General features: G+C 43.3%; 2 protein-coding genes across 3 annotated transcripts; both read left to right on the forward strand.

Annotated features, from left to right (window-relative positions):
• The first annotated feature begins 3607 nt into the window (after positions 1-3607).
• LOC133143244 (homeobox protein Hox-D3-like) lies at positions 3608-4517 on the forward strand. Its single transcript, XM_061265086.1, has 2 exons — positions 3608-3813; positions 3874-4517. The coding sequence occupies exons 1-2, from the start codon at positions 3660-3662 to the stop codon at positions 4401-4403; spliced, it is 684 nt and encodes a 227-aa protein (XP_061121070.1). The 5' UTR covers positions 3608-3659; the 3' UTR covers positions 4404-4517.
• Positions 4518-5389: 872 nt separating this feature from the next.
• On the forward strand, positions 5390-6700 carry LOC133143243 (homeobox protein Hox-B1b-like). Of its 2 annotated transcripts, none has more exons than XM_061265084.1 (2): positions 5390-5954; positions 6082-6700. In XM_061265084.1, the coding sequence occupies exons 1-2, from the start codon at positions 5477-5479 to the stop codon at positions 6381-6383; spliced, it is 780 nt and encodes a 259-aa protein (XP_061121068.1). In that variant the 5' UTR covers positions 5390-5476; the 3' UTR covers positions 6384-6700. The 2 variants fall into 2 exon arrangements, with proteins under 2 accessions (XP_061121068.1, XP_061121069.1); XM_061265085.1 differs by having other exon boundaries at positions 6085-6695.
• The last annotated feature ends 6544 nt before the right edge of the window (positions 6701-13244 follow it).

Below are 13244 nucleotides of genomic sequence, written 5' to 3' on the forward strand. Positions count from 1 at the left end.
ACAGAATAAAAAAGGTGGGAAAATACTTTATCCCTCAGAAAAAACTAATTTAAATATTTAAAGCCTATACTGACAAATAGGCCTTCCTAATCATTTGACCATTTCCACATAATAATTAATTATGATTAAATCCTTTCGAGCCTCGACTGAATAATTTGCATTCTATTTATTATGACACTGAAAATAAACGAAACGTACTTGAAATGTATTAATTGGCCCGAAAGGAGACGTCAGGTGTGGTGTAATGAGACCTTACTGACAGCAGAGGACGCCTTAGACCGGCCTGCAGGATGATGGATGTTTTCTTTTTTCCTCTTTTTTTTCTTTCTTTTCTCTTCTTGGTCCGGGTTCTTATCTTGGCCAGGAAAAGGGGGAGGAAAGGTGGTGTGGGGGTCATGTAGGTTAGAGAAGCCAAGGGTTTCTTTTGTATTAACACTTGGATCCCTTTTTCTGTCGAAGCAGAAAAAAAGAACTGATAGGTCAAACTTAATCAGTTATGGGTCAAAAAGGGACTGACAGCTACTTAAGTCAATTTGACATGATTTTATAAATATATATTTTTTAATAGACATTTGCGAAAAGTGTGTGTCATAACTCAACTTTATTTCTAGAGCACTCTAAAGCAACCACGAAAGAAAAGAAGAAAAATTCCCACATGATTCCATCAACCTTCAGTCAGAAAAAAATATAAACCCAAACTGCATTAGAAACACATTTCAATGAATCGGCACACATCCTGGAATCGATTCAATAATTTGGCCTCTGATAATATTGGAAATCGGAAGGCAGAGAAATTATTTTTGTAGGGGATGAGGGAGCACAATGGGATATAATTTTCAGCCTTTATGAGTCCATTCATAATGGCGATTTCACTTTTGTTTGGGTTTTGCAAATGTGCCACATCACAAAGCTTTGGGATCAACTCAGAGATTTTACAATTGTCTGCTGCGCACACTTGCGGCAAACATTTCCCCAAAATGCTCCCTGTAGGAATTAATGACATCAAATCGACTATTCACGGAGCAATTGAAAGCCTTGTAATTACAAAAATGTGTGTTAAATATCAAGTTATGCTTTCCTCTGTCTTCAATTTTGTCTTGTTTACACAAGTAGGCTACATCTTGTTAGCATGAAATGTGATATTTTATATAACGTTTTAAGTGATGACCTCGAGAAGTTTCAAATAGGAGGAGGAATGAGGAAAGTGCTTCAATGCAATCTTTAGAAAGTCTTCAAATATTTATTGCTGATCATTATGCTAATTGGCGTTTGAGAAGCACCATATATATTTTTGGGGATGGCAGCCTTGCCTCCTGTGTTGTGCAGAAGATGGCGTGTGTGAAAGTTGCCTTGAATGGAGGCCATTGTTCGGCGCATCATTTGTCACCTCCTCCATTCACGTCTGGACTCCACACGAGGAGTTGGAGTGCGCTGGGGACACTCAAAATGAGAGAACCAAAATAATAGAAGCAAATAAACATAGTTTGAATAGTCAATCAAATATTTTGATCGGTGTGAAAGTCAATATTGAGAACGTCAACAATTTTGTGACTATAATTTTTTGTGTGAACTTGTTAATATAATTAATTCTATTGGAACTTCTTTGTGGTATGAAATATATTTCATAACGATTTGTTTTTCCATATATCACAAGTGTTTTATGGTTTGTTTGTTTGCCTATGAGTGTGGTCTCAAATGAGATGACCTGAGAAGCAATAAATCTAATCACGTGACTCCTGGAGGTCCTTGGAGGGGCGCTTGTTCATTATCTGACGTCATACTTGCCACTGAGATTAAAATTGTCTTTTTAAAAAAAACACGTGTCCTGTTTTTTTTACATGACAATTGAGTTATTAAGTCACACTTCACTGATGAAAGCGACTCGTTGGTGTCAATTAGTTAAAAATTACCTCGACCAGCCAATCACATCCATCGACATGCCCAGCGTGAAGACGAGCAGTCCAAAGTGTCTCAAATCGATGCTTGCGTCACTAAAGCGCGTCCAGGCCTCGTTTCATCTTCAGGTATCATTTTTCATTTTATTATTATAAATGGACAAATATTTGATGAGGTCAACGCTAAATATTTTGGAGAGAAGTGCTTATCTAAAGCCACTTAAATAACAAAAGAGTCCATCGTGATGCTGTTTAATTTCCACAAAGAGGCCATTGGGCGTTCATAACAATAAGAAAAAGCTTCATCTTATCATTGTTATCACGGGCTACATTAGCTCGCTCGCATGCATGATGACCACAAACGTTTTATTCGTTCTTCTCCCGTCTCGTCAAACACGCACGCGCAACGCTCACGCGCAGACAATGTGTGTGTGTGCTGCACAAATACTATCCAGTCCGTTCGCATGCACGCAAACGACCACAAATGCAGGCATCAGATTCTACCCTCGCTGCTGGATTATTTGAATTTTATCGTTTAAAATAATTTGAGGTGTAAAGGAAGAGGGACGCGTCGTTGTTTGGTACGCGCGCGGGGATGAATGGAGCTTTCCGAGGTAAGGCGGCCGCATGCAGACGCGCTGATGTGTCTTTATGATTTACGAGCTTGACTCGAGGCTGCTCGGTTCAAGCAGAGTTCATAAAGCTGCATGCCTCCACACTTCTTCTTCTCTTCGTCTTTGGCTGCTGCTTCATCTCATTAAGAAGACAAATGCAAAAATATATATATATTTTTTTAAATCCGTTTTAGATTTGAACAAAAACTGCTCCGCACAATGGGCTCTTGTTGAAGGTTATCATTTCGATAAATAACACTTCGATAAATAACGCATTATTATGACGTCATTAAAATGTGATTCTTTTATTTTATAGGCACACGATGGAACAAAAGGCAGAAAGCAAAACGATTTAATGGTTTCGTTTTTTTTTTTTTTTAGTGGGTTCATTTCTTGACATCTTGACAAGCGTTTATTTTTTTTTTATTTGTATTTTAAAAGATGCACTTTGAATCATTAGTTATTTGTAAATTTATTGAGCAGGGACAAAGCACATTGATAAATACTGCCGTTAGTGCGGCAGAATAATGCAGCCAGACAATTTAGCGTCATTTTCTTTCTGAGAAAAAAACCCCCAAACATAAACAAAATACAAAATTCTTTGCAAATATACAGGACAACAATGAACATTTAAAATGACCTCTATAAAATAAGTATACTTCCATGGTTGAGTCAAATGTGAAAATGTATTCCACTGTGGGCCATGCCAAGAATAAACATTTAATATATTTTAGGATATTTTAAAACAAGCATGTTAAAAGTACCTTTAAAATTTCTGAATTAAAAATCCATTCAACTCAATTAGGCTTTGTAAAAAGTAACGTTTTAAAATACAAAACTGGTTTACCCAGTTTGACTCCACAAAAAGTAACATTTTAAATGACCCATATATTTTTTCATGAAACCTACTTTTGTTTATTTAAACCAGCAGTTTCAAGGTTTTATTTGGAAACTTATGTCCCAGCCTGTAGTAATATCGTGCAGCTTGTGTGCAGGCTATTCATGTCAGCACACTATTGAGTTGATAAGATGGATCATTTGGTCTCCTCCCTGATTCTGCCTTCTTTCAGGCTCTCTGCAAAGCTGCCATGTGACATTTTGGCTGCCGGAGCCTCGTCACAAGGTCAAAGGGCCTCTCTGTGTGCGTGTCATGGAGGGCAGCCAGCAGCAAAGCTTCTCGTTGCGTGCTGCGTTTGCTTGCAGCAAGCAATCAGTGGAGCACAAGTTTCCCGCAAGTAAAAGCATTTTCCCCTGGATGAAAGAATCCAGACAAGCCAAGCTCAAACCCGACAGGAGACGTACAGGTTGGTTATTCACAACAAAATCCAAAGAATAAATCTGACTTTGCATTGTTGGTCTGGCAGACCTTGGAAGTCCCACCAGCACCAGCGACTCTCCCAGCTCCAGCACGCCGGCGTGCAAGCGCACTCGCACGACGTACACCAGCGCACAGCTGGTGGAGCTGGAGAAGGAGTTCCACTTTAGTCACTACCTCTGCAGGCCACGCCGGCTGGAGATGGCCGGCCTGCTCAATCTGGAGGAGCGGCAGATTAAGATCTGGTTCCAGAACCGCCGGATGAAGCAGAAGAAGGATGAGAGGCTCCTCCAGCATGCCTCCGCCTCGCCCTCCTCACCCAGCTCATCGCCCTCCGCCTCGGGCAGCCCCACTCTGTCCAGCCTGGGCTACGTGCACTTGGGCGGGGACTACCAGTCGACCTCACTTCGGCTGGAGTCCCAGCAGCAGTGGTACGAATATCCCGCTCCGAGCATGACGATTGACACACACTACGACACGCATAGCACCGCTCAGGCGCAGAACCCAAACGAAGATTTTCATTATTCGTGCAGCCCTCATGACAGAATCATGCACGCTCCAAAACTCACGCATTTGTAATTGTACTTTCATATACATGCATGCACTTTTAATATTAGCTATTATTGTAGCAGCATTAGACATGGATGGGGCAATTATCAATGTGATACAAGAACGAGCCCCCCCCCCCCCTAGTGGTAAGCAAAAGACTCACCAATTCAGTTGTATTTAACTTATTTCGTGTAACACATTTGCATTAAAGCTTTAATTTATTTTTGGTACAATTTGCATTCTAAAACATTTCAATGAAATCAGCTTAGCTGCATTTTCCCCCCTATTTTAAGCTCTCTGTCAATGTTCAAACAGCAGTGGCTTTCAATAATATTAAACATACTTGTCACTTTTGAAAAGAACACCTAGGCCCACTACACAACTGTATTTAAATGGTGGCCATGATAACGATTGTAATTTATTTACTCTGACATATTTCATTAATAAAAGTAAGAGGATTAAAATTCGTTTTTTTTCAGATTACCACTTAATTACAAGGCCTTAAAAGAAAAGTCAGTATGTGATAAGAATACATTTGACATGTGAGAAGATTGTCATTGTTCTTTTGAGGGTCACAGAAGCTGTCTTCTTTTTTTTAAGAGCTCATGATGGATCACTGCGCTCTCATGGCACAGTCAGTCCAAAAAAGGAATTTGTCCCGACAACACATTTCTCCCCATATAAAATTGCATTTTAAACATATTGCTATTTCCTGACAGGTAAAAAAGATAAAAGGCCACACTGAATGTGATTTTTACCAATCGCGTTGTTGCGATTTAGAATTAGTATATATTTTGAAGTCATGCACGAAGCTCATTAAGAATTTTAGGGGGGCAATTACTTGTCATTGCGCCTCGACGTTTGTCTTCTTATCAGATGGATGAGCGCGTTTGATTGAAGTGTTTGTCATGGAAATGCGAGCCGCTTGATGGACGAGCGCGTCGGACGTGACAGAGAAGCCGCTGGGCCGCGCTATTGGCCCTCCGCGGATCACGTGGTGTGTCAGGAAGGTGATATGAGGGGTAGAGGGCACTTTTTACAGCTTTGACATACTACCTCAGGGTTTGGGCGATTAATGACTCCTCTGGTTCTGAGCAACCACGATGAATTCCTACCTCGACTACCCGCTTTGTAACCGCGGGCCGAACATTTTCAAGGCCGGCTACCACAACCTCAACCATGGATACGTGACACCCAACGCGGATAGTTACGCTCAGGAGGGCCACCAAAATCTTCCCTTGAACCAGCACCACCAGGTCAACCTAGACCTGCAGTACGCGCCACCGCCGCCGGGGAACTCGCTCTACGGGTCCCCTGTGGAGTATGGACACCAGTACGGCCTGGCTCCCGAGCAGGACCGGGGCTACGTGTCGCCTCTCGGAACCAACATGCCGCCTTACACCGGGGACAGGTGCAGCGGCGCACAGTACGTGCAATACGGCGGCGCGGAGCAGAGGCAACCGGAGTATCCTCCAGAAAGTGTTTACACGGCCCAGCACAAGGACAGCGACGCAGAACACGTAGAGGAAACTTCCAAAACTTTTGACTGGATGAAAGTGAAGAGGAATCCTCCGAGAACTGGTGAGGCGAAGCGATGCGTAAAAAGTTCACATGCAAACTAAAAAAAATTCGTCCACCTTTCATTCATTCATAAAAAAGAAGTTTCACGTCTTCCATTCCATCCATCTCTTCTCCCTCTTGCACCCAGCAGCGATTCTGTCCGAATTTGGCCAGCACAACGTGATCCGCACAAACTTCACCACAAAGCAGCTGACCGAGCTCGAGAAAGAGTTCCACTTCAATAAGTACTTGACGCGCGCACGGCGGGTGGAGGTGGCCGCCAGTTTGGAGCTCAACGAGACGCAGGTGAAGATATGGTTCCAGAACCGGCGCATGAAGCAGAAGAAGCGCGACAAACTGGGCTGCGTGGCGGGCGGTGGGCCCGCGGAGAAGCTCCCGGGGCCTGACACCCCTCCAGCACCGCCCCCCAAGGCCAGGCCAACAGAATGAACTATAAATACGCGTGAAGGATTCCAAAATTGGTAATCAAACGCACGTAGACTTGCGGAATTTCAGGGTATATACTGCAAACTGCGAATGTGATTTTTTTTTTCCTTGCTTTTTAAAACTTAAAAAAAAAGTTTTGTTTATGTCCAAGCACTGAGCTGCTCAGTGTCACTGTTTGCACTATTTATTTGACAGGGTATTTCACAACCAGAGATTTTAGCTGAATAAAGATGATCAATTTAAAAAAAAACGAAACATTGACATTCCTATTCTGTTGAAAAATTAAGTAATTTCACATTTGTTGAAATTTTGAGTTCATCCAATATTGTATAAGTCGAGTTGGCAAAAAATGTGGTGGTCTATATTTATTCCCCTCTTGCATAATGTGACAAGAGGAATCTTTCACAACTCACAGGGTGGTTCCTGGTGACCTCTTCACCTCCAAATACCTCCAGGGGCTCTAAACATGACAACAAAGTGCAGGGTGCATGCAGGTCTCCATTTTTGTTATCCAAATCCTGCACTCGATCGTCGAATTATTATCAAAATAAAGCAGTACAAATTTTTAAGGAACCTATCATCTCAGTTTTCGGACCTTATTTACGCGTCATTGAGCGTGATGGCAAAGGAGGGGGTAGTGAGTTTCAATATTTGCACTGGGTGTTGGGTTTGTGCACAAACAGCCACACGCTCATACTGGCCCGGCAGCACCGGCCTGTCGGCGGCCTTCTTTGCTAACGCACGAGGTTCACGCAGAGTTCAGGCACAAATGAATGCAGAGTCAATCTGTCAGGACACCAGGGTGGCTGCAGGCCCTCTCTCGCGGCTTTAGAATTTGAGGGATCTCTCGTAAAAGTTCTGCATAAACACGGAAATTAGCAACCGCGTGAAGTATAACAACTGGATTTAAGATAGAATTTATTTAATGGGATGGGAAAAGGAAATTGACTTGATTTTTTTTGTATTGTGAAATAAATTGAGCTTATCTAGTACATTTGTAGTTTATAAGCTGTTTCAGATGAGTCACAAGGCCAAGTACCGTGCTGGTGGGTACCATCGATACGGGTCATGGTGGCACATTGGACAAGAAGGAAGCGGACGGCCCTGAAGACAAGTGTGGGATTTTATTCCGAAGGTGTGATCCCTGCCATCTCTGTGGGTAATACCTCAACGCTCCCAGCGGGCTTTCCATCTGGACGTGTCAGAGTCGGCGGCTGCGGCCGACGCCGCCGAGACAGATGTTCACCTCGGGTGGGGGGGACTCAGAAGACTTCCTCTGGACAATGCAGGATGAAGTGGGGGAGGGGGGGCACTGTTTTAGAATACTGCAAACAAATGGTATGGGTAATGGAAATTAGCGATGGCGTTCGATACCATTATTTCAGACCGATACCATTCTTAACAACATGAAGCGCGACATAGCTGATTTGATATCTGCCATATCTCCAGATGACCCCCCCCCCCACAAGCTGACTTTGAGGTCAAGCCAGTGCTGTTTGTACCCCATGCTGCTCGCAGTTGTTGCCGGCTCTTTTACAAGTCTATTGCCGGGCTCACTTCCTTGGGTTTCTACCAGTTCCTCTGTCGCACGTCACCCGGCAGGGACCCCCTGCTTCAAAGGACCAGCCGGGTCCAGTATTCATGGGAGAACCGGAGGGGGGGTTTCTCATCTCACAGATGCCTCAGAGGGTCTCGTGTTTTTAGGCTAATACGGTCACAGGTGAGCATATATTTGTTTACATGTTCTCAATCGAAACATGTGACCTAATTTTAAATTGTTTGACCCAGTTTTTATTAAAATTATGAACTGAAATTGTACAGTGAAGGAAAGCCGCCTCGTTACGATCAGCGCCTTCCCTTCTTTCTTTGTTGTGGAACTGAAGCTGCGTTTAACTCCAGACCCTTCCCCCATCTGTGTCAGGCTCTAATGGATGTGCAAGCCTCAAGGCCCGGCCTCTCGGATCCCCCCAGCGGCCGCATCCTTTCTCCGCACCGTCAGTGCGGTAACTGGGAGAGACAGGTGACTTGGCCATGGTTAACGTCTTAATACTCGCTGGGATTGCCTCCAGGATCCGTGCGGCGAGCCCTAATAGTTTTCCTCCTGTCGAGGCGGCAAGAAAAACAAGACTAGCAAGGAGGCGGAGCAGCGGAGCGGCACCGTGGAGTCGAGTGAGCCTCTCTCCCTCCGTCCAATGGCACGGCTGCTTTAGAGCGCCTCGTTGTCAGCTGTGAGTACACGCAAATTGATTTTTTTTTTTTTTTTTTAAACTTCTGAGTTGACTTGGCTGCTTTAGAGCGCCTCATTGTTGTGGCAGCAATTCATTGCTCAGATCTACAATTACAAATAAGCAATATAGTGAGGCGAGAGAGGCACGTGAGGCGTCAGGATGCAGGAGGATGTTCCTTGTGTGGACACTCGTGGAAATTGGAGCGGCTCCTTCCAGAACTCAATCAGTGTCACGTCACATGGTTCAAAGCGGCCAATTCGCTGGCGCCAGCAGGTTGAGAAATGCAAGGTGACAGTTCATTTTACCACTGACAGTGTGTCGGTCTCGCTTGCTGGTTCCCCAGTCAATTCCCAGCGAGGAGTGAAGGTTGCTGGAGACAGACAGCAGCACCCCCCCCCCCCCCCCACCTCCAACACTCCCCCATTCTCTCTCTCCTTCTTCCTCAACGTCGTTCCCTCATCGACCTCGCTCTGCTTTGTATTCCAATTAAGTAGACGGGGAGGGAGGCGGCAGGATGGCAAGTGCGGCCAGATACGTTCTCCTGGCGTCCTTCCAGTATCTCAATCCCACTTGTATCAATAGCGTTGGCTCACTTGTTTCAGCGGGATAATTCATGGATTCTTCTGGAGCAACCCGCCTCTAGGGACAATGTCTTGGTGGTGAAAAATAGGCTGCTCTCATGCATACATACATCACATGTAATGGAGGTATGTCATCACTCAGTGAGCGAGCTGCAATCGCTATGCTTAGCGGGCACCTCGAATAATGTTGGATTAATATTTGCACATGGCTCATATATTCTACAATAATACAATCTCCTCACCCTATACGGCAATGCTAGCGTTAGCTCTTATTGTCTTTTGTGTCCTCAATCTGTCATCGCTTTGGGAAAAAAAAAAAAAAATCCCCTTAGCACTGACGTGTGTGAGCGATGGGTGGGTTGGGAATACAAGTATTGTGAGGAAATACGAAAACAAACTGCTTCTTTTTATCTCCTCCGGCAGCACAAACATTTGGCGGCGACCCTCGGAAGTGTCGGATGGGACGGAGCGCCTCGCTGATTAGGGTTTGGATTTAAAGGGCGGCAATTGGCCATCAGGGTCAGCGAGGACAATTGGTGATATAGCCCCAATACAGGAACTTCACCTGAATGCTTCCCGAGTGTGTGTGTGTGTCACAGACACACACTCCAACACCCCGAGGAACCTCCTGACTCTCTTTCCTGGTGCTATCAGATCAGAAAGACCTGCTGTCCCTCCCCACACTGCAATGCAAATGAAAAGGAATGCGCTGATAAAAGGCCAGATCCCAAAGATGAGAGGGCAGGAGGAGGACAGAGCTGGTGAATCCTAGAAAGGGGGGGGTGGCGGGGGTCAAGGGAGCTGGCCAAGGAGTCAGTGTTGGTAGTAGTGGGAGATCATAGCCTCGCTCCCCCTCAGCGCCGTTTGATACAGGGCTTTTGTCGCTCTTTCAGCGGCGCATTGTTGCCTGGTGTAATCCCCGTCGGATTACAAAGGGCTTCCCTTTTCATATGGGGCTGACCCAGCAGGCAGGTGGCTGCGGCTCTGTGGAGCTGTCAAGGGGAGGGAACCTCTTTTCCAAGGGAGGGGACCCCAGTTCCTCTTACCTTCACAGGGGCTTTTTTCTGGGAGGCCAGTCAGGCGCAGGTCAACGTGGGGACAATTCCGACGCGGGACTCAACTCGGCCTGACCCCGCGGCTTCCTGCGGGGACGCGACAGTGGCCGTCATCGAACTGCACTTTGCATGAAAACCACAAACAAAGACACAGAGATAGATGTTATTGGAAAAGAAAAAAAACATTAGCATTATATGTTAGCGTCATCAGAATCAATTATCTAGTTTGTTTGAACATGTTGGTGTTATAAGTGTCAGTTTTACACTACTGCTTGAAGCATGCCCATTTTGCATCTTGATTGGAGAACTGTGGTCCATCTATATCACAGGTGTCAAACGTAAGGCCCGGGGGCCAGATACGGCCCGCCACATCATTTTATGTGGCCCGCAAAGACAAATTGTGCATCAAATTACTAGAATTGCAAATTGTCGTCACTTTTAATAATATCTTTTTTTTTTTAAATTATATTTAACCAGTTTTTACTCGTCTGATTTGAAAACGAGTTATTTGTCAGTTTGTTTTGTAGCTTCTACTGTTTATAATATGAGGTGCTGATACATTTATTTGGGTTGACAGTCATAATGGCCCTCCGAAAGAAGCTCTAACTAAAATGCGGCCCGCCAAAAAAACGAGTTCGACACCCCTGCTCTATATCATGGATTTTCACCTATTGCGGAAAGGTCTGGAATACATCCCACTGCTCACCGTTTACATAAAACAAAACACAGAGATGACGCAAGTCGTTACAAACACTAGATTACACGAACAAAAGCCTCAGGACACACCTACTCATTAAAAAGTCAATAAAGGGGTTGGACCAAAACCATCATGACTCTCAATCTTCATTGTTCATTTTATTAAGACAATTGTAGTCTTCCTGTGTTGTGGGAGTAGTTTGGGGATGTTGCTGTTCCCAGTGCACAAAGCAAGGAGGAGCAGATGATTAAGTTTCATATTTAAAAAGGAAATTAAAAGCTCGGGCTGAGTTGGTGCCGCGAGCCATGTGATTGAGCAGGGGTCATTTGATGGCTTCCCTTACCGTGCGTCGGTTGCGCTTTGCGATCAATAAAACGATAGGCGAGGCCCAGCGTGTGTTCTATTCATTTTACACTCCCTGTTCGCGTACAAATTGTTTTTGTTCTGTCACACATCTACTGCTGTTATAAATCATTGTTCAGATACTGTGAGGGAGCAATTTAGAGAAGCTTGTGTTGTCACAAATATCCTAATTAGTTTCTCAGCCCACATCGGCGAGCCATCATGATGGTCAATATGATGATTAAAACCAAGGGTGAGGGAATTAAATCTATTAAAGCATTTGCTAATATGTGCTCTTCTTGGTGAAGGTAATGTATGGATCCTTTCAAAACCTAATCGGCTATGACGAAGACCAAACAACAGTAGCTGTTGTGTGATTTCTAAACACAATGCAGCAGCCATTATTGACTGTGAAAAAGAGTAGGCTTAGCAGCTCACAAATCTGCATGGTAACTGCAATTGAGCATAATTATACCATTCCCAAGTGTTGGTGAATGTCTTGTATGCATACTCAAAGCAGCAGTATTTTCTCATTACCATAAACAGATGCAATAAATTCTTTCTTTAACAAAGCATCCAGTGAGGGTCTGCACTCGATGTCAAATATACCAGGACAGCCAATCTATAATGAAACGTTTTGTGGGATTACCTCTCTAAACGAAAAGTGTGGCTTTATTTTAATTGTGATTTCCGATTTTGCTAAGATTCATGAATGCAGCATTTGCAACAACACGGAAGTAAACGTCTCGTACGTATTTAACACCATTTTTTTAATTGCTTTTTTCTCGTGCAAGGCGTTTGATCTAAAAGTTTGCTCGAATTTAAATAGGCCTTTATATTTGACTAGTTTAAAGCAGACACTTGACATAATTTGGATTTGTGTAATGAACCGAAGAAAAGATGAACAAAACATGAAGCAACAACTGATACTGTGTAAAATTTTTAAAAGTTTGAAAGTGAAGTTTTGAAATTATTTAATTGTTCTAATTTTGTAAAATGTATTAATTTATTTTTAATTCAAACAAACGTTTCCGGGTTACTAATTAAGGTCACCTGGTTAGCCGATTAGCAAATGCGTCACTTCAAGATGGCGTCGGTCTCAAAACAGCGCCCGGTTCAACAAAAGTAACGTTCGATATGATTAAAAATAAAGGTAAATAAGTGTTATACATTTCAAAGTAGTTGTTACATATGAACAAGTGACCTAAAATTTGGTTCTGTCAAATGTAGGAGTTTGATGTTTAAAAAGGGACGTCACAACAGTGACTTCGTTATTTGTCGCCATATTCCAGATTTGATAACTAATAAATACCGTGATCCACAATATATTTATCGTTCGTTCGATATGATTAGAAATAAAGGTAAATAACTGTTATACATTTCAAAGTAGTTGTTACATATGAACACGTGACCTAAAATTTGGTTCTGTCAAATGTAGGAGTTTGATGTTTAAAAAGGGACGTCACAACAGTGGCTTTGTTATTTGTCGCCATATTCCAGATTTGATAACGTTAATCAATACCGTAATCCACAATATATTTATCTACTAATGTGAAAGAAATTGATAAAAACATATAGATAATCCTCATGAGATGTACTGCACGTTCTTTAGGTACATTTTGTTTCATATTTTACGTATATATGCCGGTGTTGTATACAGTAAAATGATATCTCGCTTTGTTTTTAATATGTATTCATAAACTTATTTTTTATTTTTTTATTCACACACCAGTAAAGTACGACAGGTACAGTAGCTTTGTTAGCAAATGACACCATTTGTACGCAACAATGTAGTGAGATGGCTTAATGAACCCTGACTTTTATATGGTTGTGATGCTGTAGTATGAACCGCGGCCTTTGTTTCCTGTCAAACCGGTTGTCGGCATCGACTGAGAAACCACAGGAAGTTATCATCTTGCTCGCACGCCCCCCCATAACCCATCGTCGCCTGTGCACCTCGA

This window comes from Syngnathus typhle, linkage group LG18 (genome assembly GCF_033458585.1).
Source record: "Syngnathus typhle isolate RoL2023-S1 ecotype Sweden linkage group LG18, RoL_Styp_1.0, whole genome shotgun sequence".
Taxonomy (NCBI): domain Eukaryota; kingdom Metazoa; phylum Chordata; class Actinopteri; order Syngnathiformes; family Syngnathidae; genus Syngnathus; species Syngnathus typhle.

Bases quoted from the DNA above. Each gene is read 5' to 3' on its own strand.
- LOC133143244 (XM_061265086.1), top strand. From the start codon at position 3,660: ATGGAGGGCAGCCAGCAGCAAAGCTTCTCGTTGCGTGCTGCGTTTGCT. The intron at 3,814-3,873 runs GTTGGTTATTCA...TTGGTCTGGCAG, and splicing joins ACCCGACAGGAGACGTACAG to ACCTTGGAAGTCCCACCAGC.
- LOC133143243 (XM_061265084.1), top strand. From the start codon at position 5,477: ATGAATTCCTACCTCGACTACCCGCTTTGTAACCGCGGGCCGAACATT. The intron at 5,955-6,081 runs GTGAGGCGAAGC...TCTTGCACCCAG, and splicing joins GAGGAATCCTCCGAGAACTG to CAGCGATTCTGTCCGAATTT.